The 26,247-nt window shown below is 39.0% G+C and overlaps 1 protein-coding gene across 1 annotated transcript in view; it reads right to left on the bottom strand.

Annotated features, from left to right (window-relative positions):
- The window catches only part of MMRN1 (multimerin 1), a 40,305-nt gene extending 14,276 nt beyond the window's left edge, over nt 1–26,029 (bottom strand). Inside the window, exons 1-5 of the mRNA XM_005418129.2 lie at nt 25,506–26,029; nt 12,643–12,762; nt 10,424–10,530; nt 5,166–5,264; nt 1,415–1,588 (exon numbers count right to left, since the gene is read on the bottom strand). Of these exons, the coding sequence (XP_005418186.1) occupies nt 1,415–1,588; nt 5,166–5,264; nt 10,424–10,530; nt 12,643–12,762; nt 25,506–26,029 (1,024 nt within the window). The remainder of the gene's footprint in view (nt 1–1,414; nt 1,589–5,165; nt 5,265–10,423; nt 10,531–12,642; nt 12,763–25,505) is intronic.
- Between the last annotated feature and the right edge of the window lie 218 nt (nt 26,030–26,247).

Genomic DNA, 26,247 nt, shown 5'->3' with positions numbered 1-26,247 from the left:
CTGCTGTTTGCATATTTAGAAGCCAAGAATAACCTGTGTTGGAATGCTCATAATTAGAGCCAAGGAATGTAGTTGATAGCATCTTTTTCATTGGTGCTCTATCTCCTTGATTAGAAGATAGATTGAGAACAAATCAAAAAGAGAGATACCTGCTGGAGATTTTTTTCTGAGCAGGTATAATATAAAACATTACATCTAAAAACAATAAAAGCTTGAAAGGCATTTTCAAAGAAGGAGGGTTTTGGACGGCAGATTTTAATTAAGACTTAGACCCTGAAATAGAGAGAGGGAGTGCAGAAGCAGAAACACAGGATGCTGAAAAACACCTCTTATACTAGCATGAAAATGACAGCTAGAACGAGTGAAATAGAAAAAAAGGAATGAGGAGAAAGCAGAAGGGAAATGGAAAATATTCAAAGACAGATTAAATGTGCACTCAAAGGTCAAGAATGCCATCTAGTAATATGGGGAGAGGTGAAAGCAGGTCACTGATCAAGAGATGGAATGAACTTGCATACAAGAGAGCCATCTAGCACATGGCAGGAGTAGCTCAGGAGATAGAGGACTGAAAATACAAGAAATGGCACCCAACTTGATAAATCAGAGGGAGATACAAAACCCCTTATTGTTTTGTTCAGTTTTATCTCAATGTAAAGAACTCCAGAACCTCTGTTCTATTTTTAAATAGTAGAAAAGTCTCTGAATTCTTAAGTGCAAAATATGGTTTGGGGAATATTCCTGAATAATTAGAAAAATACTGCATATTGAGGAAATGAAAGTTGCAGTCTGAATCTGCTTGTTAAACAGCATTTTGAGCTGGCTAACACCCAGATCTTGCAACAGGATTCACAACAAATGGATGCATGATTCTGCTGGTGAGGATCTGATCTCTAGCTGTGTCTTTCTCATATATACTGAATATCAGTACAGATGTTTATCAAAGATAGCTTAATACAATCAGGGACAAATTATTCAGCAGAATGTTTGCTGTATTATAAACACAACCACCACAGAATTCCTTATAGTTTGCCCTGTGTGTGTGAATTATGTATTAAAGAATATTAGTTAGACTTGGTAGCAAAACAAATACTACATCCTTTAGCAGCTGCCAGATAAACAAAAACAGACATAAGAATATTTGCAGATGCTCTAAGCAAATGAAAATGCCTTGATAGTGGCTTGAGCTACCATGTAGATGATGAAGCACCCAAGAATATAATTTTTTTGTCACTATGAAAGACACCATAGCAATGTTGAAATAAACAAATTCCTCCATTATGAAATGCAATTTTAAAAATGAGTACTCTCAACAAGTGTTGAGTAACAGAAAAGAACAGCCTATGAAGATTTTGAGCCTTTTTTTTTCCTGGCACTTCTAACAGGGTGAGTGATTACATTAATTTATTTTTCTTACCTTTTAGAAAAGACTGGAAGTCTCTGCCCTTATCTTCATTGATTTTGCTTTCCAGAGAAGAAAGCATCTTGCTCACATCATTCATCGCAGCAGCAATGCTGTCAACCTTCTTCTGTAGAAAAGTCAGTTTCATCTCCTGACTGCTAATCTTCTCGTTCATTTTTTGATAAAGTGCTTGGTCAGGAAACAAAATGAGAAAAAAAACCCCAAAACAAGTATTGTTAAACATAATTTAGTGAATAAATAAAAGAAGGTATAATTGACTGAGAAATATTAGCAAAAAGTGGGGTGAAAATTTTCTGAATTTTTATTTTTGAGTGAACCACGTTGATTTTTGTCACGTACCATGTATTAGTGAGATTCAGCAGCACAGCAGTTACTAATTACTGAAGCATATGTATCCATTATAAAGTATTTATGATTCTACAAGAGTATTCTGAATGGTTAGCTTATTTTAATCAACATAATGCCATTCTTCCTCTACCTAGCACCCTACAGGGTATTCAGTTAACTCTCATTTAGTCAATCTCCTCTAACACAATCACAAAAGCATTCATTTTTACTTACTATTTATAACACAACTTCATGAATTTGCAAGGCTTGTGTCTCAAGGAATACATTATCTTTCCATTGTAAGGGTCGAAATAAAGACTTGCTCAACACAGCAGCAAGGCAGAAAAACAGCTAATAGATAAAGGAATAATTATTCCAAAATTATAATTAAAAATAGAAGCTTAACCTACAAAGTCAAGTTTATTTTAAAACCTGCCCAAATTGCTCTTGATACTTGCAGTCTACTCAGGAATAAAGAGGTCTAGATGGATGCTTTTAAGACAGGATATGGTGAAGGATGCCTTGATGTTGAAAATTGGGACTCCACATGACTTCAGCCAGCCATCTGAGTGTGACAGGTATCAAACTTAGTCTGGGATTTTCAGAAGATGCTGACAAAATTAGATGTTTGAATTCCTGTCAGCAAAGCTAGAAAATCTCCTTCGAGAATTCAGCCTAAGTGCCTATGTTAGGCATATGATATATTATCCCAAATGATCTGGGCTATACTATGACTTAATAAACTGCTATGGGTGAGATTCTTTAGCATTGCATATGAATATTTATAAGTGTAATTTTACAGTGTTCCTATTGATCCTTTGTCACTTTTCATTACAGCACCAGTGTCTATTCTATGGCAGCAAACAGCTTTAATCAGAAATCCTGTCTAAGTACAGCGGTTCAAAGGCTCCAAAACCACCAAGCAAAAGGGAATATTCTTCTGATGACTTGTATTCTTTAAAATTCTGGTGTGTAAAGATAGGTCCAGATGCAGATGAAGCAGACCAACATTCATTCTCCTGTAGAGTCATGTTGCTTCTAAAGGCCATCATAGTAAGAGCCTGGAGAGTAAGGCTCTTTTAGGTTAGGATGTTAGGATCTCCAACTGTGTTCTCTGCCCAAGGCATCTACTTAGATAAGTACTAAATTGTTTCTAACTCAACCACCTTGTTTAGACTCTGGCAATTCTTCTGCCTGGCGCTGCAAAGACCATGCCATTGATAGACCTCTGTCTTCATAATAAAGCTTTGTGAGAGACAAACAGGTCTGGGCACTTCTGCTTCTGGTTGAATTGTTACTATGAGAAAGGGATCTAAATTCATTAGCAGCTCACACACAGTCACCCAAACTGATAACTAACTTGCAGGGTGTAACCCTTTTTTTAGCTTGGTTTCTACCAGTTGCCACTGAGGAAGGAAGAGAAGCTACATGAACTTGAAAGTGAGGTTTTGTGCCTGAAAGTGGCATGGCTGCAAAGTGGGAGCTGGAAGCAGAATTTGGCTTGTAGAACCATAGCAGGTGCTGATGGAATGACAGACCACAGCAGTCAGGCCTGGCCCCAGGCCATGTTTGCAGGGTTGACAGCCACAACAGGTATCTCTCTTTTTCTAGACTGACCCAGTTTGATTTAAAAATAACTGAAAAGCAATTAATATGGACGTTAGAGATTCCAATTTCAGATTTGTTTCTCAGAGCATAATTCCTACTAACGGAAGTGGCTTATCTCAGTGCTCTATTGATCAAGCTCACTTTTTTTATAATAGGCCCTGCCTGCTTTACTAAACATGCCCCTCCCTCCAGCCCTGAGAGACTTGGTTGCTCATACGTTATCACCAAGGCACAACAGCCTAACTCCCTTTCAAAAATACCACTCTAAATCTCCATGCCAGATTCCATCTTTGCCTCTCTTTTTCCTCCTGTCTATTAAGATCTAAAATAAAGCACATACATGCATGTAAGTACATGCATGTGTAAAATATCCATAAATCTCCGTAGCGATCTTAATTATGACACCCTGTTCTCTCAGCATGCATTTCAGCCCACAAGAAGGTATTTAAAACCGCAAAACACAGACCTGAGAATATAACCTGACTTATTTATTTGCTTCAGGAGAATGTTACTGGATATAGGCCAACAGGTGAGTGACAACAACACCACAGCATGGAACATATGATGATTATACAAAAAGGCAGTGTAGACAAAAATAAGACAAGAATCAACAGATTCAAAAGAAAAGGAAGGTAGTAAGAAAGTTCAAGGAATATACTTGCATTAAACACTTCACACGCCTTCACATCTTGGCCATTTTTGGCTCCCCATCATGAAAAGTAGAAAAGGGCCACCAATTGAGATGAGGTGCATGTGGCCAAACTCACGTGCTGCCTCCAAAAATCGTGAATGTTGCAGGATTTCACCAAGACCAAAGCTGCCATCAGCTAGGACTCTGGCTGCCCTGGGAGCCCCAAACTCCACCTCTGACCTGACCCTGAGACACTGGGAGAATGGGGCTTTATCCCCATGAAAAACGGCCACCATTCATGTTGCAGCACTTATAGGCAACAGTGGGGTGCCTCCTCCTAAAATGGCAAACATTTTCAGGATTTCTCCCAAACAAAGCTTCCAGCAAATAGCGACCAAAATGTGGAGAAGCTTTTCACAAAGCAGTCATCTAACATAGGTTCTGAATATAGATCACTATTTGAATGAATCTTTTTTGTTACTGACCAGCTCTTACAATTCTCATTTTTCTGTACATACTTGCGCAAGACAACACTGACATTATATTCCAAAACATAATATCAAGATTGTGTAAAGTAAACACAAAAATGAGCAAGTGCATAAGGCAATAAGAAATACTTTCAAACCTCTCTGGTATAAATGTTTAAACTCTCACTTTGTTTCTTAGTTATTTGATCATCCTAGACATAGTAGCTTAAAAGACGCCTGAGCTGCCCTTGTTAAGGTTTGAAACATCTTTGTACTGATTTTGAATAAAGAACCAATATTTGTAAGAAAATACATAGCAATAATCATGTCCATTACTTCATTACATTTTCTTCTGTGTGCGATGCTGGTCTGTACTACTTCTGTATTTGGGCTGGGGTTTTTTGCTTTCATTTTCTTTTTTTCCTCCTGTTAATTAATTTATTGTATTCAATAACATTATTGTTTAAATATTTCTATACCAAATACTTCCCTGGTTTTAATTTCAGCACAAAACCCTCTTATTTCTGACCTGCTGCTGCATTTAAATTCATTATCTTCTGCCCATCTTTATCAGAAGAGCAAACCACTGCACCATGACTGATAGAAATTGACATTGCATTCAGGTCCCTTCAGTAGGCAGAGCTTTTCCTCAAATTGTTTTTGCAGTGATCTCAGTGACCAGGTAGAGGTGAGAGCAATTTTAACAACTGACCTGGCCCACTGGGGTCCTGCAAAGCTCCTGGTGTCCTCTCACCAACAGTTCTGCTGCTTTCAGCCTGGTTGCTGTGTATAACTGATTGCTGTTCTTGAGCTGGAGAAAAAAGGAAAGCAAAGGATGCGAGTGAACCACAGAACATGATAATTGGGATGACTGCACAACAAATTTTTTTCTTTCTTTATTCTGTACCAGCTGTACCAAAGCCTGATCATCTGCAGTGACTCTTACCTGCTTCATGAAGTGTGGGACCACCTTGCTCAAGATGGTGACTGTCTTTATAAAAGACCTCTCAAGAATGGCAGGGGCTGGTGTTAATATTAAAATGTCAAAATTTGCTGTATAATGAACAGAATTTTTAAATGCCACAGGCAAAAAATTCTAGAGGAATAATTTAGAACAATATAAAACAGCAGTATAAAGACAATACAGAGACTGTCAGCTGTAAAGTTAATTAGGGATTTTTAATGGTTACAAAATTAACCAGGTTTGTTGAAACTGATTTTTGGGTTGGGTTTTTTTGTTTATTTTTTTTTTACAGATCACACAGATCTTCAACCATGGGAATCTTACTACTAAAGGCAATGGTGATACTACATTTTTGTGGCACCTAAAAAATAAGAACAATTTCAAAAGATAATCAAGTTCTAAGTTCCAACAAATGTCATCTGACATTTATGACTGGTATACATATATAAAAAAACTTCACAAAGGTGGCAATTTTGTCAGTATTTTCTCTGGTTTCTCTCAGATGAGATTATCTGTTTTATTTTACATTTCAGCCCAAAAGATCTGAGAGTAATTTGCAGATAGCTGGACTAACATTATTAATTCAATGTCATAGCTGTGGAAACTGAGGTCCAGAAAGTTAAGTGCCTTCACTCACAAAAAGTAATGAACTGGTCAGATAGCTGGAAACAGAACTGAGATTTCCATATTCCTGACATACATTCTCTAGTCATCAGGCTTAATGATGCTGTTTTATTTTACTTTTTTGAAAAACAAAATATGCACAAATTAGGTAATAAATTTACTAGTGTAAATTGATACCAATTTTTATATACTTGCTCAGTTTGTGGAACATTTTCAAGTCAATGTTCCAGTAGGAGCATATCACATGTGGCACTAATGTGATTTCCAGTCTTTAGTACAGTACAAGCAGAATAACTTGGGTATGGTGACATTATTTTGCACTTCAAATATTAAAATCTAGTTTAGCCATAATGCGAGTTTCCAGGGAAATGGATTAAAATGCAGAGTCAAGAAATTCCACATTTCACATAACATTTGAAAATAAATAGACTGCAATTAGGACAATATAAGGTGTTTCAGTTGTAAATTAAGGGTGCTGTAAAAATTAGGCGAGGAACTCAGATGAGATTATCATACAGATCAATAGTTTGATAGAATCTTTTCAAATTGCCTGATGAGAAATACAAAATCCTCAAATGGTTATAATTTCAACAGCTTCTGTTATCTTTCTGTGGCATGGTTTTTGACAGAAGCTAAATTCTTGCAGTCAGCCCAACTCATTATACAGGATTTATTAGGTGGTGCTGTGGTGATACAATCTATGACAAGGGAGTCAGTTACTTGCCTGTGATAAAGACCAGCTGATCAATGTCCTTTTATTTACTGTCTTTCCATTGCTCTAAATGCATTCACTGAAATTGTTGGTGCTACAGACACCACATTTTTTTATATATACTATCCGCCTTATCTTTCATCCTCCTTAGCAAATCAATTGCCCCACATTCTAGAATACCCAAATCCTCACAGTTTGATTCACTCTTAAAGTTCCAAGGATACATATTTCTCCCTGTGTGCTTGTTTTACCAATGCTTTAAAATTGTTCATGTAAATAATGTTCAGGTAACATAATGGCTGTGAGACCAAGCACACAGCACCTCTGTCAGAGCAAACCAGTCATGGAGCAAACCCCAAGTGCACTGCACTGCCTCTGACAGCAGCAAGGGCTGGAGCCAGTGATGCACACACACACGAACCTCACCCACAGACAGCCACATATTGTGTGCTTATCACATTTCACCACGGTACAGGAAAGGTACTTGGCAAGTAGCATTAGAAATTCAGGCTTTTCATTTGTAAAACAAATTCAGAGGAGTCACTAGCAATACAGCTTCTCCTACATCATTCTTCCAGCAGGGCTCAGGCCTTTTCCAAAGGAATCACTCCAAGACATCATATGTTGATTACATTTATGTGCCCCTTATTCCCACAGCTGAGATTCCCATTGTAGATGCTGGATAAGAGCAGGTGTGATAGAAGCACCAGACCAAAAACCTAATAGACATGCTCTTTAGGGTAGAAATAGCCATCAAACGACTCACATTTGAGACCCTTTAAAAATTAGATATGCCATGCTCAGTTCAAACAAGAAAAAAAAATCAAATGAGACAGCTAGACCCATCTTAGAGGGGCCATTTGCAATAACAAAGCACCACAAACAAAACCAAAAAAGCAGCAATACAAAATCCAATGCAATGAGTCCTCCCAGTTGTATCAGAAAAACAGGTAATGCATACAGAAATTTAACATTAGGTGTCTATTATCCAGTATATTGGCCTAGATGTATAATTTATTCTCCTACATATTTTTAAACACAGTGCTCAAAATAATTTCAGGGAATATTAAAAAAAAATAAAAGAGATAGCGTCTTTTTGACTCAATATATCTTTGGTGAAGCACGAATGGCTGAAGAGGCTTCCCAGAGAGGGGGGTAGGTATTTTCCTCCCGTTCCCTGTGTTCCAAGGCGAATTCCCACCTTTTTTGCATGCCGCTCGCCGCATGCAGAGGATGGGACATCGCACGGCCATCTGCTGGAGAAATGGCATCACTGCCACTCCAGGGAATTTCGTGCTGACAGCGGCTGTGACAGAGCCGGCTGCTGGCTCTAAACCATACCATTCGGTGTTCTGAATGTGCATGGAGGAGCCAGGATTTCATTACTACACATGCAAAGTTAAAATAAAGCTGTCTTTAGTAAAAGTGACGTAATGATGTCTGCAACTCCGCGTTGAAGTGTCCTTTTGTTTTAGTGGTTTTGCTCTCAGTTAAGCATTTGATATTCCCAGGTCAAAATGATGATGCTTTAACTGTTTAATCATCCATATTAACTTGTCTGGTTAGACTTATAAAAATGACGTCTATATTTTTTCATTCTTATAAATTTTCTTCAAAAATTGCATTGTCCACGCTGGAATAGGATCCTTGTCTTAGCCAATTTGGTCATGTGTTGCCACAAGGGAGGTAAGGTTAGAAACAGCGATCTGAACACATCACTTCCATCTCTCTCACTACTGCTCTACCTTGAGAAGCATCTGTAGCTAAGCAGTTACAAGGGGGCCACCAAATAAGACTTTCAGATGTGTGGTAATAGCTACCAGGTGGTGCTAAGTGGTTTCTCCTGCCTAGACTATCAGACTATGATAGTTTCATATGACTTCACTCTGTCTGAGAGAGAAGTTAAACCAGAAGGCATTTTAAATCAGCATTTGCTACGAGCAACCGACATCCCCCTTGCAGCACCTTTCCAGGATCTAAAGGATTGTCAGAACAGCCCAGTTCCTTTGGCACAGAAACCCTTCAGTAACAATTCTGTTGTTGAACAACAGAGAGGCCAAGTGGGAGGCTCAGTGACTCGGGAGAGCCTCACTCTCCCCTGCTGTTGTGGAGCACAGGAAGGAAGACAAGGCTCTTGGGCTCCCAGCTGTTGAAGTTCATTAGCCCACGTCCCTCCGTGGGAATTGAATAATACAGGCAGGCTTGTGCTGGTGGTCTGCTCCTCATGGGAGGCAGGATTCCAGAAGCAAGGAAGAAAAGCTTCTCTGACATAACACCTTTCATCCCAATCTCTTTAAGCATTTCTACAAGCATTAATTAATTAAATATCCCAGTGCCCCTGTGAGATAAGTGTCATCTCAATTTTCTAGATGGGTAAACTTGGTTATGCAGATTATAAGTGGCTTCCCCAAGTTATTCAGTAAGCCAGAAGAGGTTTGAAAATAGAACCCAGGAGATGTAACATGCGCTCCTGTAACAATTCACAGCACTTCCCTTTATCCTTATTTTTTACACAGGTGCCACTACAAATTGAATTATACAGATTTTCTTCCTGGTCGATGTTTGCCTGTTATTTTGATGCCATTTCAATTTTGTCAACTGTGATGTCACTCTTCAATGCTACCCTTTACATTTTTTTTAATCTATTTTTGCTAATGTTTGCTCTTTTCTGAAAGGAACTATTTAAAACACTTGATCCATGCTCACTGGACAGCCTTGCTGATTGACTGTGCTCATATCTGTTAATGTCTGACTCCACAATGTTGTGCAGAGCAGAATTCTGTGCCTGCCAAGGTTCTGGCTCTTTGGCACTGAAATTTCCCTCCTGGATGTGAACAATAGTGATTTTTCTTCATTCCTCTACATTAATTTTTAATCACAGCCCTTTACTTTACCGCTGCTGATTGAATTCCCTATCATATCTGATAGCCTTTCTTGCAATACTTATTAGTTTAAAACCTGTATGCTGATGCCATATCTAATTTTTCAAGGACTGCTTGCTTAAGGCCAGCAGCAAAGAAAGAGCTTTTATAGAGATGTAAAATTACAATATGATGCCACATGTTTGCTCACCAGGGCAGAGGTAAAAGGCTATTCTGTCAAAAAGGGCACAATTATACAGGGATCATCTGTAATACCTAGAAAAATTCAGTCACTGTTGAAATGAACAGCAGAAGAACTACAAAATTCAGAGAAGTAAAAAAAAAAATTGATTCATTATTTTATCGCAAACAAAATATATTCTTGGAGTCTGAAACCAAAAGGCAAAAGAATAACACTGCTGTAGAGAATATTGCAGCAAGTATCCAATAGAAGACCCGGATTTAATTCCCCCAGCACTGAAATTCTCAATAACTAAAAGGTCAAAAGTAGAGACACACTGAACGCAAACTCCATATTTTAGCAAAATGAAATATGGCTGAAGATTTTATGAGCATTATTTAGAGTGGAAGAAGGGAAAAGACATTCTGCTTAGATGCTCTGGAAATTCACATGCAGGGAGCAGTCAACATCCCAAAGCTTTTTCTTTTTTTACTGTGCATTTTTTCTGGATTTGAATTTAACAGAAAGCACTGCATTTGTTTTCAACAGAACCATTTGCTCACAGATCCAACTTGCATTGTTTTCTTTTGCTGAAGTGAAGAGTTCAGACCGTTACAGTTCTACTCACCTTTGGGTTGGCAGCTTTGCCCACTGTACCCAGGACAGCACTTCCACTCCAGTGATGTCACTATTTTATGTTTGATTCTGTAAGCCTGGTGTGTTGTTGTCTGGGACCTGTGAAATGAGAACAATTTAAATCTGTTTTACGTAACCAAAGAGGAGCTGTAAGATACCTGCATAGCTTCATCACATTATCTCACTTGTCATATCCTTTTATTACTGCTTGAAATTCAAAGTGAATCTAACCAGGGTTTGGTGTTTCATTAGCAATCAGAGCTTTAAGACTGCAACCTCCAGATTATCTGCATGAATTTTAAAGAAACCCGATGTCTCTTTAGATTTCTTCCCAGAATATCTTACTCAGGATTCAAATACTGCAATCTTTTATGGAAGACATTACCATTAATAATTACTAAACTGAAAAAAGGGAGCCAAAATATGATTTTCTTGTACCATTTTTCTTTGAAATCAGTAGAAAAATGCATTCACAATAAATTTACACCACATCAGCACAAATTTAGTGCACACTGGAAACCTTCCCTTCTGATTATTTTAAACAAGATTATACAAACATTAATCCAATAAAGTGTGAAAAAAATCCACTCTGGATTTCAGGGAAAGGAGGGCCTTTCTATGTAATTGTGAGGCCTCAGTTATTACTTTTACAGCATGCAACTGCAGAGGAAGCAGCAATTTTATTTCTATGTTCCAAAAGATTCTGCATGTCCTGGTTACCCCATCACTTCTCCTAGGTTTCTTAACTTCACAGAGAAGTCAGTTTAGAATGAACATGCTGCAGCAGGGCATATAGAATAAACCACAGCAGCTCTCCTTGTCCTTTTAAGATGTTACATACAAAGTTAAAAAAAAATAATGTCACATGCTATTACTAGTTATAAGCACTAACACAAAGAACCTCTAAAATCTCAGAAAATACGATGATAAAACAGTTACTGAATTGTTTCGTACACACAATCCCTGTATAAATCATTCCAGAAAGAGACAGATTTAAAGGCTGTCAGACTGAAAAATATCCTCCCAATGCATTAAAAAATGCCACCTTATTTTACACTCCAGTTAATGTTGTCACCCTTTCCCAGGGGATGTAATATTACATATATTAAAATTCTCATAGCAGCTGGTAGAAGATTTGCATGTGTCCCCAGCCAGATTTGGCTCTAAGAAATGGCTTTTTCAGCAGCAAGAACTCAATAAAGGTGAACTGAATTCAAGACAGTTCCTGGTTATTTTGCTGTATGGATGGTCTTATGATAAAAACCCCTTATTCTGCATTAGCATAATCCATTCCTAAAACCACTCATAAAAATGAAGGGTCCATGAAAGGAGTTAATCAGGAATAGCAATTTCAAAAATAATGCACGTTAAAAAATTCATGTAAAGGAGTCTCAGAAATTTATGTAGTAGAGCCTTATTTATAGGAGCAGCACAAGGACTTAAAGCAAATGAAATATGAAAAGAACCTAAAGCAAAATAACAAAATTGGCAACACTTCAAGCACAGGGTCCACTCCACAGTTTTGCCATGCAGTCAACTGCATTTCAGAGTCACCAAATGCTAAGGAAGCTATTCCCAGTTTCAACTCAAAGCTTTAAGTGTGTTCTGCCATACCACCTAGAGGACAATTCCCAGAACAGTCAAACGGACTTTTAAGAGGCTTTTAAAATTTGTCAAGAGAAAAGCACATTAAAACCTCCATTTTGCTGGTGCTGTTTCATTTTGCCATTTTCCAAATTCATGCATGAAAATCCAATTTCACTTATGACTGAAAGCTAACATTTAGAGAATACAATGAGGCACCCAAACCACAAAGGACAACCTGAGTGTTTAACAGAGGTATTATTTACAAGCTCCACCCAGGCCAATTACTTGTCTAGGTTCACTGCCTGACCAAAGCTGTGCCAGAAATAAGCACTAAGCAGAGAGATAATAAAAATATTTATGCCTCTCAGGGGAAGCTTTTTGATTCAACAGAGCACAAGCTTGGAAAACTGCACAGAAAGGATTTTCTTCCCTGTGTGTGCTTTAAAGCTTTGTACTTGTGCACCTCTCTTTGACTCGAAGACTTTGAACTGACTGGAGGGTGCCAGAGTGAGGGCATGCTCCCTCTCGTTTCCCTTTCAATTTTTCAAGTCATAATCACATTTATGGTGTATTTGGTTGTAATTAAAGTGCTTGCAGATAGTCTTTCTTCCCAGTTCTCCATACCTCTGAGCACAGGATCCAATTTGCCAAGTGCAAGGTTTTGCTCTGCCTGATGAGAAGGTTTCTAGGTTATCCACCACAACTGTAGGTATGAGTCTGGTATGGACATAAGCACACCAGTTTCTGCAAAACAGAGAAGGTAAAATGATTAAAAGTACAAATAAAATTTTCCACCATACCATTTATGATACTTAATTGTCAAAGTTAAACCCATAATTTACGAATAGGAGTAAGTTACAAAAATTAAGTTTGTTTCACTCAAACTGCCAATGTTGTCTTGGGCAATTACTTAGTCTTCGTGCTTCAGCAAATAAAACAAATAATCATTCCTCCATCTCTACTTACATTCATATAGCAAATCTGTATTTTAACTTGCAAACATCTGTGGAGCTCCAAGAACAAAGAAGCTCTCCTAGATGACAGTAATGACAGGTCTTAAAATACACCTAATTTTCCAACTACAGAAACTGTTTATCCAGAATTCAAAGGATTTTTCAGTGAGGTTTTTAATCATCCACAGCTTTCACTTTATGGACAGCCTTTCTAGTATTTCTCCCTTGGCCCAGCAATACCGTGAGTACAGGAAGACCTTGTTTTCCAGTGCACTGTGAGGTCAAATCCACACACAGCAAACACATGCAGCAGCTCCACACTTGCTTGTGCCTCTGGATGCCCATCCAGAGAAGGCAGTCACATACAAAATGATCAAACTCTATATCACTATATCACTGCAGTACGGGGGGCCAGAGCTGGTGAGTGCAAGAGGTGGTTTGCTGGGTTTCTTTGAAAAGGTTTCTAAGGAAGTTGGAAGCAAATACAAACTGTTGAATCATATTTTGAAACTTGGCTACAGTAGAGAATAGAATTAAGTCAAAATTATAAAGCGAATAATGGCTCAGGACAGATTTGTACAGGGAAATTATCCCACAGATATATATTGGTGTTCCTTGAATCAGAAGCAGGTAGATAAATGTGTGATTTTCAGGGGCTCTTGGCAAGGTCACTCACCAAAAGATATGGCAGGGGCAGGGGGGAAGCAATCTATTACATAGTAAGAAGACAGATCCTAATATAAATAAGGCATTAAATCAGAGGGATGAAAGACTAGTTTGCTTTTTCAAGACACAGTTTATCAACACAATCCCACATTAATCTATAATAGGCACTATATTAATTAACTAGGGGGGAAGTAAGTAAATAGGGGGATGGCAGGGTTATACAGAATTTTACAAAATCATTTTGTGCAGTAAAAAAAGCTCAGCTTGAAGAATTGCACAAGTCTCATGATACCGAGTTTCCAACTAAGTAGGTGTCAGAAAAGGGTCTTGTAATGCAGAATCAGTTACAAATATAGGCTTATAGAGATAGTATCACTACATACAGTAGCTCTCATCAGAGGAAAAAATCATCTTGGAGTCATGGCTCTCTCAATAGGCCAATTTATTGGTTTGCCTTAACTAAGCTAAGTAATCAAATGCTTGAAATTATTAGGGAAGGACTAAAGAACAAACAGTAATCACCACTGCTTCAATACATGAACTCTCTGTTGCTGTATATGAGTTTATAGCGAGTTCGAACAGAGAATTCAGGTTTGGTCCCACACCCTAAAGAGAGGTGGAAAAAAGACAAATGAAGAGCAGGAGGGATATGAAGTCATGACATTAATTATTCAGTTAGTCTTGTTAAGATAAATGGGCATCAAAACAAAACAGGTTTAAAATTAAAGAAGACAAAAATGAAGAGTCAGGCAGCATTTCCATAGTCATAGACTGTGTTGAATTTGGAAGCCAAAAGGGATATTAAAAAGCAGTACAACTATTTAATGAAAAAAACATACCAATAGGGTATTATCGGTTCAGGTTTTTTTAATAATCATTAAGTCGCAACTTTAATCTTTGTCTCGGGAAGTCTCCCAGCTGCAGACTGGAAAGCATCCTGAAAGAAAGTATTATTGTTTTTCTCCTGGTGGAACAAATGCCTATTTGGCCTAGTGCTGACTTCTTACTTTCATCTTTAACTTAGTGCAGCCTATCTCAGGATCACATTATTCCCTTGTCTATGCTGAAACATATGTAATTTTTGACTTGGCAAGTTAGTGACTAGATATTATTTCAGTTGTAGGATTGGTGGAGCTGCAAGAACTTCCAAACAATATTTGCATATGAGAACTTAAAGTTCATCTTACTGTGTTGTGTTTTACTGCTAACATTTTCTTCCAGTTAAAGTTAGTTCTTTTCATGCTTCATTAATATATATATTTACTCCAGATAGCATACCTCGCTATGGGCTCCTTAGAGTGAAAATCAAAATACAATTAAGACCAGATTAGTTCCATTTACTTAAGTGGCATTAGTATAGATTTACAGTGTTTCAAACATGAAAAACAGCACAAAACACAAAATAGTATCAGCATCTGTCCTTAAGTGATTGCTTTTGTCTACTGAGATCCTACCAGTGTACACACATTAAGCTCAGTAGTGCTGTACTTGGAAAATGATTCCTGAGAAAAAAAGCAGGATAAGCCAGAAAGATGCTAAAACTAACAGATTTAATCTCATAATATCTCTACTGCCATTATTGCAGCACTCCCTTTCACAACGCACATTGTTTATTTGAGGAATAATGTGCCTCATATAAAATGGGCTTTTACTGAGTGCCTTTGATCTGATTTTGCTCACTCACTCTCTACTTGCTTGAGAGTTTTCATTAAGATAGTATTTCTTCTTAATTAGGTATTAAAAGGCTGTGCTCTTTTTGATGTTTCCTTTAGGTTCTCACTCCTTTAGTTACTGTCTTTTATCTGTGTGTATTAATTAAAGACTCCATAAATATTTACTAAAAGTCAAATGCAGCTATCAAGCAGGAGCATAAATATTAGGTATTCTGTTCACTTTCTCTGGGGAAGTCAGAAGCAGCTATATTTGAGAGACATAAAATCGGCAAAAACAAGAGGAAATTTTAGTCTTTCAAGTTTTGCAAGGGATAATGAAGTTTACTTACCCACCCCTCTGAGTGGGGCATGTGGGTCCTTCACAGTCTCGTGTATCACAGAGACTGGCAGTAGGAACAAAGTAGTAATGATATTTGAGTTAAACACCAGCAGCACAGGGGACTTGGTGCCCTTGGAAGCCCTGCCAGGAAAACAGCCCTTCCTGGGGGCTTCCTCACTGAGCATCAGGGAGCACAAGAGTGGGGCTTCTTCCAAAGGAAAGGGTCAGCCACACCAGCCAGGCACTGACCTCACCAGCAGCAGAGCTACCACAGCACCAGGAACCTGCAGGGGCATGGCAGGAACAGGTCAAGGAGCAGCCCAGCCGGGCCCAGGTAAGGAGCCAGGTCCAGGAGACTGCTAAAGACAAGCACCCTTATAAGGAAAGTAACACAAGCTCAAGGCTGGGCTTAAGTGGAGTCCTGGCTCAGGGGTGTGGGTGGAAGCTACAGGTGAGGTTGCTTAGGTCCATCAAGGCTTGTTATCCTGCTCAGTGCAGGCATGAGATCTCTTCCCTTTCACAGCTGTGGTGAGGGTTCTGCAAATTCATACCCAAGATTAAAACCTGTATTTTTTTTCCTCTGAAGTGTAGCACAGAGATTAAAAAAAAAAAAAAGAAAAAAAAAGAAAAAATCCTCCCAGCATATTAATGGGATACTAAATATTTCTTAACAAATGCAGGAAGTGATTCTGGGCCAGACTGACACTGATCTATTTAGGAAGAGCTCTGACTAAGCATGGGGATTTGCTTATGATTGAAACTAAGTATAGAGAATGTAAATATCTAAATTCCTAAATAAATCTTAGCAATTAACTGATGGCATACAAAGTCTGCTCAGAAAACCTCTGAAGCAATGATGCCATCTCTAGCTGTTAGGCAGTACCACTTGTGCATTCCTGTTCCACATTAGATCTCTAGGAAGTGAGGAGCTAAAGCCTTGGGCAGCTGGGTGCTAAGCATCCACCTCTGAAAATAAAGAAACCAAATATAGGGGTCAGATTTTAAAATCTGGGCTACAGTGGGGCAGGGGTGAGGTTAGGGACTTGGGCCTGTGGCTCCCTAGCTTGCACTTTAACCTTGCATGCAGATCTGACAGCCCACCAGAGAAAGGGATGAAACAGAAGATGTACAGCAATATTGTCATTGACAGCCTGTTCTGCAGTGCACATGTTTGGGGTATACATCATAGTAACTGAGAGTCGTTTTACACCTGAGCAAATGGGGTCAATGAAAAGATAAAATAATTAAAACAGGCATTAAAAAAATTTGCAAAAGACATGAAAGCACTGGAATATGGTTTTCAATTAAAAAACCAAACAACCCTACCTCCCCCCCAAACCTTTAAAAATTCGCACTGTTTTTTGTTATAATTATTATTATTATTATTATTACTAAGGGTATCTAGCTTTGAGGAACAACTATTGGGACTTGCCCATTTGGAGATGCCTTCCAAAGGAAAATATGTTCCACTACACCCCAAATGTTAAGGGCTATTCTTGTTTTCTAAAGACAGTCTGAACTCAGGCTCTGGTCTCTACCAAAAATGTAACTAACTTGAGCAGATTGTTTCCATTTAAAATATTTAACTCATTGTTAATGTACGTGAGTGCAATGTCTGAAGCTGTGGTTCTCACATGGCCCAACAATCTTTGATCAGGCTAAATTGGAGGAAATATTCACAGCAAAAGAGCCCCTGGTGTGACTCATAATTAAGTTTATGCTACCAATGAAATAAGCTCATTAAGAGACGTTAAGAATGTAAATATAATTTTGAAATCAAATTGTCTGAAAAAATGTAGATTTGGAAATAGAAGATGAAGCGTGGCAGAAGAACTATGACAGGCTGTGTTAATGCAAAGGCAGAACAGAAGACAACTGATTTGCATAACAGGACTTTAAACCTGAAAATCCTCTTTACCCTCTCTGGAATAATTTATTCCAGATCATCAACACAGGCTTCTAACATGCAGATTGTGTTGAGAGCTGGAGGAGCCTAGCGTCTCTTTTGCATTGAGCCTGATTTCAATCAGGAAAGCTGTATTTAAAAACAAAACAAAACCTTCACAACATAACAACAAGAAAGAGCAATACAAGTCCCCAGCTGGCAAAAAGCCCAAGTGACAGATTTCATCCTCCCCTCGCATGTCTTGGCCAGGAACATGCACTGGTGGCAACGTGTGGGAGAGTCCTCAGGCCTTTGAAGCAGCCTCCTTGATGTGGTATTTGCTGCGGTATTTCCAGCTTAAATCAAACTGTTCCTGGCCCAGCTCTGCACTCGGTGGGCTTTGGCTGTACCCAAATGTGACATCCCACCCTCAGGGCTGAGGAAGCACCGACACTGAGCAGCAGGGCGCAGCAGGAGGAGCAGCATGGAGGCTGTGAGGCCTCAGGGCTGAGGAAGCACCCACACCGAGCAGCAGGGCACGGAGCAGCATGGAAGCTGTCAGCCCGTCTGCTCGGCAGCCTCGGCAGCCAGAGCCCTCTGGGCCTTGGGGCCATTCCCAGTTCCAAGTCCTAAGCAGGGAATTGGCCCCGGAGCCTGCCCAGGCGGCTGGAACAAATCGCCCACAACGGGCAGGGACCCATCCATGGCACCCGGACGCTGCCTTTAAGCCTGTCTGTGGCTTTTGGGATCCCCGCCTCCTGTTTCGGGGGACACTCGAGAGCTCTTAAGCCCGTTTTTGCGCTGTTAAACCCGGTGCTAAGCCGCGATCAGCCGGGCTCAGGCCGGCAGTGCCGGGCACGGCGGGCAGGTGGCGGCCGCAGCCCGCGGAGGTGCCGGCGCTGGGCCACCCGATGCCTCTAAAAAGCCAAGTACAATTTACGCCAGTTTTTTTAAGGTCCCTGCAATCCCCCCTCCTGTTGTAAAATGTTCCCCGTGTCCATTGCCGGAAAAAAAGCAAACTTCACAAAAACTGCTGGCAACGCCCGTACGTGATTCCTTCTGCCTGCTTGTAAGCACAGATGCTTCTAAGTGGTCCTAAAGCCACCCCAGTGCTAGTCGGACCACAAACGGTATAGAATCAGTCATGCCCCCTTCATATCGTACCTGAAAATGACTGATTTTTGTCTGTGAGTAAATTAGATTACCTGGCTTTTAATAGAAATGCTATTCAATCAGCCCAGCTGAACATCACTGACTCATGAAAATGAGATTACTGTGTTGCTGACGGAATACAAAAGGGCCCAGAGCTGGAGCTGTTGTCAAAGTTCATGCCCGGCTTTGTGGTTGTGCCTCTTTCATGTCATATGCAGCTTATTTCTATTTCACAGAATAGTTAATGAAATACTCACCTTGATTCTACAACAGTTTTAATTTTGTATTGTCCTTTACATCTGAGCAAAGGGGATGTACAAAGATGCCACAAGTATCTAGAGCCAGGAGGTGCTGGCTTTTCAATTTGCTTTAAACAACCTGCCAAGTTCGGATGAGGAGAGATAATGTTGACTGACACAGTGTAAACACTCAGATTGTAAAGATAGCAAGCACCCTCTCAAGGTTGTTTTTTGCTATTGCATGGGAGACTGGCTTTAGCAATTTCCTTTGAATTCCACTAGGTGACCACAGAGACTTCTCACTGTGATATGGTAAATTCTATATCTTTAAGTGAACGTCAGTCATCTTTCAAAAATATAAGCTCTATTTCAAACAGAAATTATAAGCTTGAACAAAAACCAGTTAATTCTTTCAGTTCAGTGCTCAGCTTCCTTTGCTCTGAAATGTATGAATGTCAGTGGCAATAAAAATTCAGTACTCACTGGGGACTGGCCATAAACAAATCAAACTGGAAAATGTGTTTTACAAGCTGGCTGGAATGGAACAAACTAAAAGATGCATGTGACATGTATTATAAAATAGTAAGTGATAGTGAAATGTGTTATAGGATATGTTTTTATCCCTGAGAAACAGCTGACTTGCTGACACTGACTGGAGCATAAGGTGTCAAAGATTTGTTTAATGTTTTTTTTCCAGGACTCAGTGTCCTGACATTTTGTCCTGTCTATTACAAAACACAAATTCTGCTCTCATCATTCATTTCCTTTTTTTGTATTACAGTACTGAAGCCTTGGACTGTGAACAGCCTCTTTATTTCATCCGAATTTTTATTTACTTTTTGTCCTCTCTCGTGCTGCAAAAATTAATTCAGAATTTCCACTTATCTAGCACTTCACTAATCTTTTAAAGCATTTAAAATGTTTTCTTGTTGCAAATCAGATCACCTCTTTGATACATGATTTTTCACTCCATGTTCAGAGCCGTTTAACACAATCAAACCATTCCAGATAGAATTTAGACTTTGGACAAGATATCCATTAATCTCAAATCTTTGAGAATTAAACAGCAAAACACATCCAAAAATGCAGACAAACTGCTCTTTAAAGAGGTCTGGATTCCTTTTTACTTCAGGAATATAAATTTATTTTCCATCTTCTAATTGACCCGGAGTACAAAATTCATTAAGGTAGTTCTGGCCTTGTCTACTGTCAGTGCTTTCCAGGTAACCTTCAGTGGTATTGGTGTTCACTGCTTTTTTAGTGCTTTTGTGATCTACAGAAAAGGAGATTGCAGTATGGCAGACATGGCTTCTCCACTTAGAGAAATGCTGACAATAAAAAAAACAAAAACCACCTTTGTACGTGACAAAATGAAAATATAAAAAATAAGATCTGTTAAAGTTTCAGGGGTGAATCTGTCCTTGTTTATAGGGTTGTTTTGGGCAGGTTCTCTTTTCTTGTTTCCCTTCATTAAATGATTAAAAGCCTTGCCAGTTTCTTTGTATCTGATTTGCCACTTAATCATACAGATACATATCTTTGTGCTGTCACTGTCTGATCTTATGGGTTCTTGAACAGAAAGGATCTGAGCCAAAGTCCATGAAATTCAAGGTGATTTTTTTTCCACAGGCTTTTCCTCATGACCAATGGTGTTGCTTACCAGGAATATGATACAAAATAGATGCTCTGTAACAGATTTGGCAGAAAAAGTGACATTTGCGACACTTGCATTCTCTATCTGGCAACACAGATAATGCCTTTGGAAAACACATGGGGACACACCTTGCTGCAGTCCTCTTCTTGCCAAGTCTACTCTAGAATTAGTTCTCTAAAATGTTAATTATATTCAGATTTGTAAGAATGCCTATTTTCTCTGCATACCTGAGCAGATGTTTTTGTTGCCACAAAGAGTTGACCATTTGCAGTGGCTAGTGGGTAAATCCTAACACTGTGTCCAGTGTGGTACAGTAATCCTAATCTATTCACAGGGGTGAAGGGACATTCCAGGGATGGAAAACCATCTCTTTCTAATCCTTGCTGTTCCCATGGCAGATGAAACAAAGAACAAGAGCAAGATAAGCATGATCATTAATGCAATAGTTAGTGTAATAAGACAAGCAGAAACCTTCCTTACCATCCTGAAAAAAAATCAGAAATCATCTGTATAGTGGTGTCTTTTCTGATCACAGAAAAACTAAAAACCAAGGCTCTGAGCAGGCTAAGTATTTGTGTATATCTCAAAAACAACTTTGGCTAAGAAGTGATTTTTTTCCCCCAGTGCTATGTTACCTGTCCTGCTGTGAACAGTCTGTCCTGACTCTACTAGCCATCATTGCTTTGGGACTGCTATGGGAGTAACACTGAGCTTAGCATGGGTAGGAAAATTGGATGGTGGGCTTACAGCCAAGCATCAGAAATACATTCAAGGTGCTGCTGGAGGAAAATGACTTATTGCAAAGATCTGCATAGCTGTAGTACAACATTCTGGGGAAAAAGACTGTCAAACACACCCTGACACAGCCACCAAGGCAACCTCAGGCCTGGGTAAGAGCTTCTTCCTTCCTTCCAGGTCATAGTGAATATAGCCAGTGAGGCAGAAACCTAAGCCATGTGTGACTGTATTTTTTGTAAATGCACAGTGATGCAAAATCTTAGGAAATCGATTCAAGGATTGTTCTCTCTGCTCCATTAAAAAGTGACATGATGAAGAGAGACTGTGAACCTTGCATTAACTAGGCAGTTAAATCAGGTTTCTACATGCCTCATGTATCTGAACTGTCTGCTGAACTTACCCATTCATTTTAATTTGCCAGTACACTAGATTTCTACCAAGCTGATATAGGCAAAAGCAATTTCCAGAGAGAAATGCACACATCTGGTCATGCGAATGAAATATTTCAGCACTCCTATCACATGTGACAGCTAAGCAAATTTGTCCCTGGTGCTGACTCTATTAAACCTTTCTGTGCTTAGTAATAAAATACTGTCACCTCAGCACTACCCAGGGTAATGGTAAAGGAAGTTTATAAAGACCCTCAAGAGAACTGGAAAAAGTGTAAAATACAAACAATAAGAGAAAAGAGTAATGTAGAGCCACTCAGCAGTGTGGGGATACTGTGCTTAATTTACAACCTGAATGAAGGTCGCATGTATTCAGGAGCTGCCTTGGATGGTAATTAATAAAATCATGTTCAGAGTGAAAAGATGAGTGTGCTGGTCTCAGGACTCCACCTGAGACTTACTCCATTGCACCACTGTTGTTTAAGCTGCTTCACACAGTAAAATACTGCAATTGTCTCTCTCCACAGGCTGAAAAACATGTATCTCAAATTAACTCAATTGAAAAGAATGCATCATAAATTTTCTTCTTTCACACCAAATTGATACTCAGATTTATGTCACTTAATTTCAGAGAAATTCTTTCACTCTAGGTTTCCATTACTTCTTTATTCATTGATATAGATTGCATAAAACTTTGAAGATATGTAGAAATAAAAAAAAATGTATATTTGTAAAGACATTAATTTTCACATTTCAGAGGGTAAGTCAAATTCATTACTAGGAGTGAAGAAATTAATTTCCCTTCAGCTCAGGCCGTTCCAGATATGCTCCCTATGAAGTTTTCTTATCCTCATGAAAGCTTGGGTGCAGACCCTGCCTGAAGGGGGGATACCTCACCACAGAAAACACTCTTCTGAAATGGTTTGAGAGCAGGCAGCAACAAATTGTGTTCTCCTGTACCTATTCTAAGGTTAATTATAAAATTGTTCCAATGTGAAAGAACAGGATTTAATTACATTTCTGTGCCAGGGAAGAATAAGGAAGAGAATAATTTTCTTAGAGAAAAGGATATGCCCAATATTTAGCCCTTGTAATACCACATCAAGCTGTGGTAGAGAGAGGTTCAAAGCCCAGCCTAGTTCTAGAGTGCATGTGGTAAGATATGGGTGAATAATATTGTCCTCACATAACCTAGGGTAGTGACAGAAAGGGAATTATCTTTGTAATTAAGCCACTAAGGCACGTGACCTCCTTGAGAAAGGGGTATTTGGGTAATTAATTTTGTACAATGGACACATATTGTACCTTGTGGACAATCTGACAGCCTTGCAGACTCTCTAACAAAGTGTGTGTATTGGTATTTTTAAAATTATAAGTATGTTTAAAAATAAATGCTCATTCTTGTCTTCCTTGTTTTCTTTCCTTGTCTCACAGATTTCTCTCTATTGTTCCATTTAGAAATATGGAGTCCCCTAACATCAGCATCTCTGCACATATGTTAGCACAATGGGTTGCCATAAAGGATTACAGAGTCGTGCAGCTCCTACAAGGTCACTCAAAAATTCAGTTTGGAGTACAGACTATAACCAAGGAGGTGCTTTAATTCAAAGTAAATTCAAAAAGCAAATTGTTCTTCCAAATTTCCTCAGAGACAGTACACTTTACAGCTGTGGAATCTGCTATTGAGTCATGCTCTGCCCAGGCTTCAAATGAGTAAAACCTTGAAGAAATCTGTGTCTTACTGGAATTTTTGCAGTATCTTTCTCACTATATTTGTTTTATGTTTGTTTTTTTTCTAAAGAAAATATATAGGACAAATTATTTGGGGTGTAGTCTATGGCACCTGCACTTAAAAAAATAAAAATTTTTGTCTTACGCATATTTTCTCAGCAGTAGCTTTTCATGTGTTTCACAGTGATTGGTAACAGTCAACACCCTAGACTAGGCATTTTCTCATGTTCTTGCTGAAAAAGAAAAATGAGTCACAAGCAAGTTTATTATTCACCCAGGTCTAATCCATAAGGAAAGGAAGGTGGAACAGTGAAGTGACTTAAGTCACAGTCTAGGTCATGGCAAAAGTGTAAGGGAAGTTCAAAAGACCACATCCTATTGTAAAAATACTCATATACAGTGGGAAGGCAAGCCTTGTAGCACAAGAATCTTATTGTGAAAAGGACTGAGCCAAACTTAAAACTGTAGATATTTGCTAGAGAGGGAGAGGCTTTGTAGCTCAGCAGTTTGAGCAAGAAAATGGGGATTCAGCGTTCAATTTTGTGCTGGGGTTTCATGCTACTACACATTCCTGTAAATGTGATATGCAATCCTGGTTTTATTGCTAACTGGATCAGTGGACTCCAATATGCATGTTGCATAGCAGGCTGCTCCTTGACCACTCATGAAATTAGGGGCTGGCAAATACAAGATTTGCTTCTTTTGCCTCTCTGCAGTTGCAATCATGTGTCATTATGATAAATAAAATATGTGACCATCTTCACCAGAGACTCATTTTTTTGGTAGTTGTATTTATATCTCAAGTAAAAGGTAGAAAATTGCTGATTCACAGAGTTTTGCTGAAGATTAGTTTAATTGGAATACAGTTCTTGAAGGAAGCTGTAAAAGCCAAAGACCAAGGTTAGCATGTATTAGGATTTATTTCAGTGGAGATGTAGCTATAAGCACTCATGTAAAAAGAGACTCCATTTAACTCAGGTGAACTCAGATATTCTGCCAAACACTGTGGTAAGGTGGTGTAACAGATGACTTTCAGTACCTAAGGAGTGTGCTCGGAAAGCTGTCTGGGAAACAGCTCCTTTACTGGGCTCTGTCTTCCAAGCAAAGGACTCCTTTCCTTTGGGTCCTTATGCATTATTTTCCTTACACACCATCCAAAACATGCTCAGGTGAATGGGAATCTTTTCTTTCACTTGAAAGAACATGAACTCCTAGCCACACACAGCAAGAAAATTGTAGGAGTGATGATTTTAGATGGTACCACATGGGAAAGTAGTATCAAAAGAAGAAATCTATATTCTGAAAGCTCACTCTCCATAAATACTATGGAAAACAACCATTCCTTTGCATCTTTCATTTTCTACCAGTATCTGATTATATATCAGCAATTAAGGGAAACTTGCAATATCTGCAAAGTCAGTGTTAATACCATCATTGAGAACTGAAGGCATTGGGGAACAAAGAAAAGAATTGAGTGCTCCAGAACTATAAAACTAGACAGTACAGTTTGATATACTCTATTATGCACAGCTATTGTATATTAAGTTAGAGCTCTGAATGCACATTCATCTACAACATCACTTTTCATAAGTTTTTTATCACAGAATAGGATGTTTCAAATTGTCAGACATTGATGCGTTTTGTACATTTAATTGCTTGTATTTTCAATTTAGTGGAGAAGTTTACAGACACAATATTTTTAATAGGTTCAAAATGAAATAGTGCATTTGCAATTTCTTTTATCCACAAGAAAAGAAAGAAGGAAAAAATCAACAGTAGTTTACTGTGCATAAAACAGGGGGCCATTTATTGTAGTCTTTTCCTACCCATATATGATAATGACTTCCCTGTTGATTTTGAGATAACCACCCTAAGGAATAAAACATTGCAGCATTTACTCTGTTAGAAATGTTACAATGGTTTTGCCCGAGTAAATGCTGCCAGTTTGTTCCCTTGCTTGTTTTAGATGGTCTTTTTTAAGGTAAAAAAATAATTTTACTGAAATTGCTAGGACTTTTGCCAATTATGCTACTGGAAACAGGAAAACAAGCAGGACATAGGAGAAAAGAAAAAATAAACGTAGCTTACTTTCCCCTGGTAGTTTCAAATCCAGATGCTTTGGAGTTGGCATCCTGCTGGCTCCTGGTGATACCAGTGCTGCGAGAGGACTGCTTGACAGATCTGTTCCCTGTAGCTATATCCAGGCTTGCAGTGAGCCCTTGAGGCAGAGGGATCTCTCCAGCCGTGCTTTGTAGGGTCCCTTTGCTGAGAGATGAGCTCCCCGTCTTGTCTCTGCCAGAGTCACCATCACTGTGTCCATTTGACTGACTTGCAGGGGTAGACATTGTAGGACTGGAAGTTTTCTTCACTGCTGTCATTCCCAGTGTCTCGCCTGTAGATGCAAAAGGAGGTCCCTGTGAGGCTCTTGCTCTGGCAGCTTGAATTTCAGAGTGGGGTGACCCCCTAATTGTGGTCAGAGATGGAGTTGAGTCTGAGTGACTTGTCTGGGTTTCATCGCCTTGTCCTGTGATCCAGAGCTTTCCTAGAGCGCTGAATCCAGTGCTGCCCCTCTCTAAGTGCAACAGGAGCAGCAAGAAAATGATATCTTTCATTCTGATGGTTTGTAAATGCTACAAGTTATCTCACATTTATTTCCTAAACAAGAAATCCTGTGGCTTCTCTCTCCTTCTGGGCTGCTGCTCAGATAGTGAGCCTAGCCAGAGGATGCCCTGACAGGCTTTATTTCTGTAGAAAGGAAACAGGTTTTGGTGTTTCAAAACTGACTGAGGAAGCCTGGTTTCCTGTTTCTGTGGATCCCTCTGCAACCTGT

The sequence above is a fragment of the Geospiza fortis genome, unplaced genomic scaffold (genome assembly GCF_000277835.1).
Source record: "Geospiza fortis unplaced genomic scaffold, GeoFor_1.0 scaffold11, whole genome shotgun sequence".
NCBI classification, from domain to species: Eukaryota; Metazoa; Chordata; class Aves; order Passeriformes; family Thraupidae; genus Geospiza; species Geospiza fortis.
This window is presented reverse-complemented; position numbering and strand designations above follow the sequence as displayed.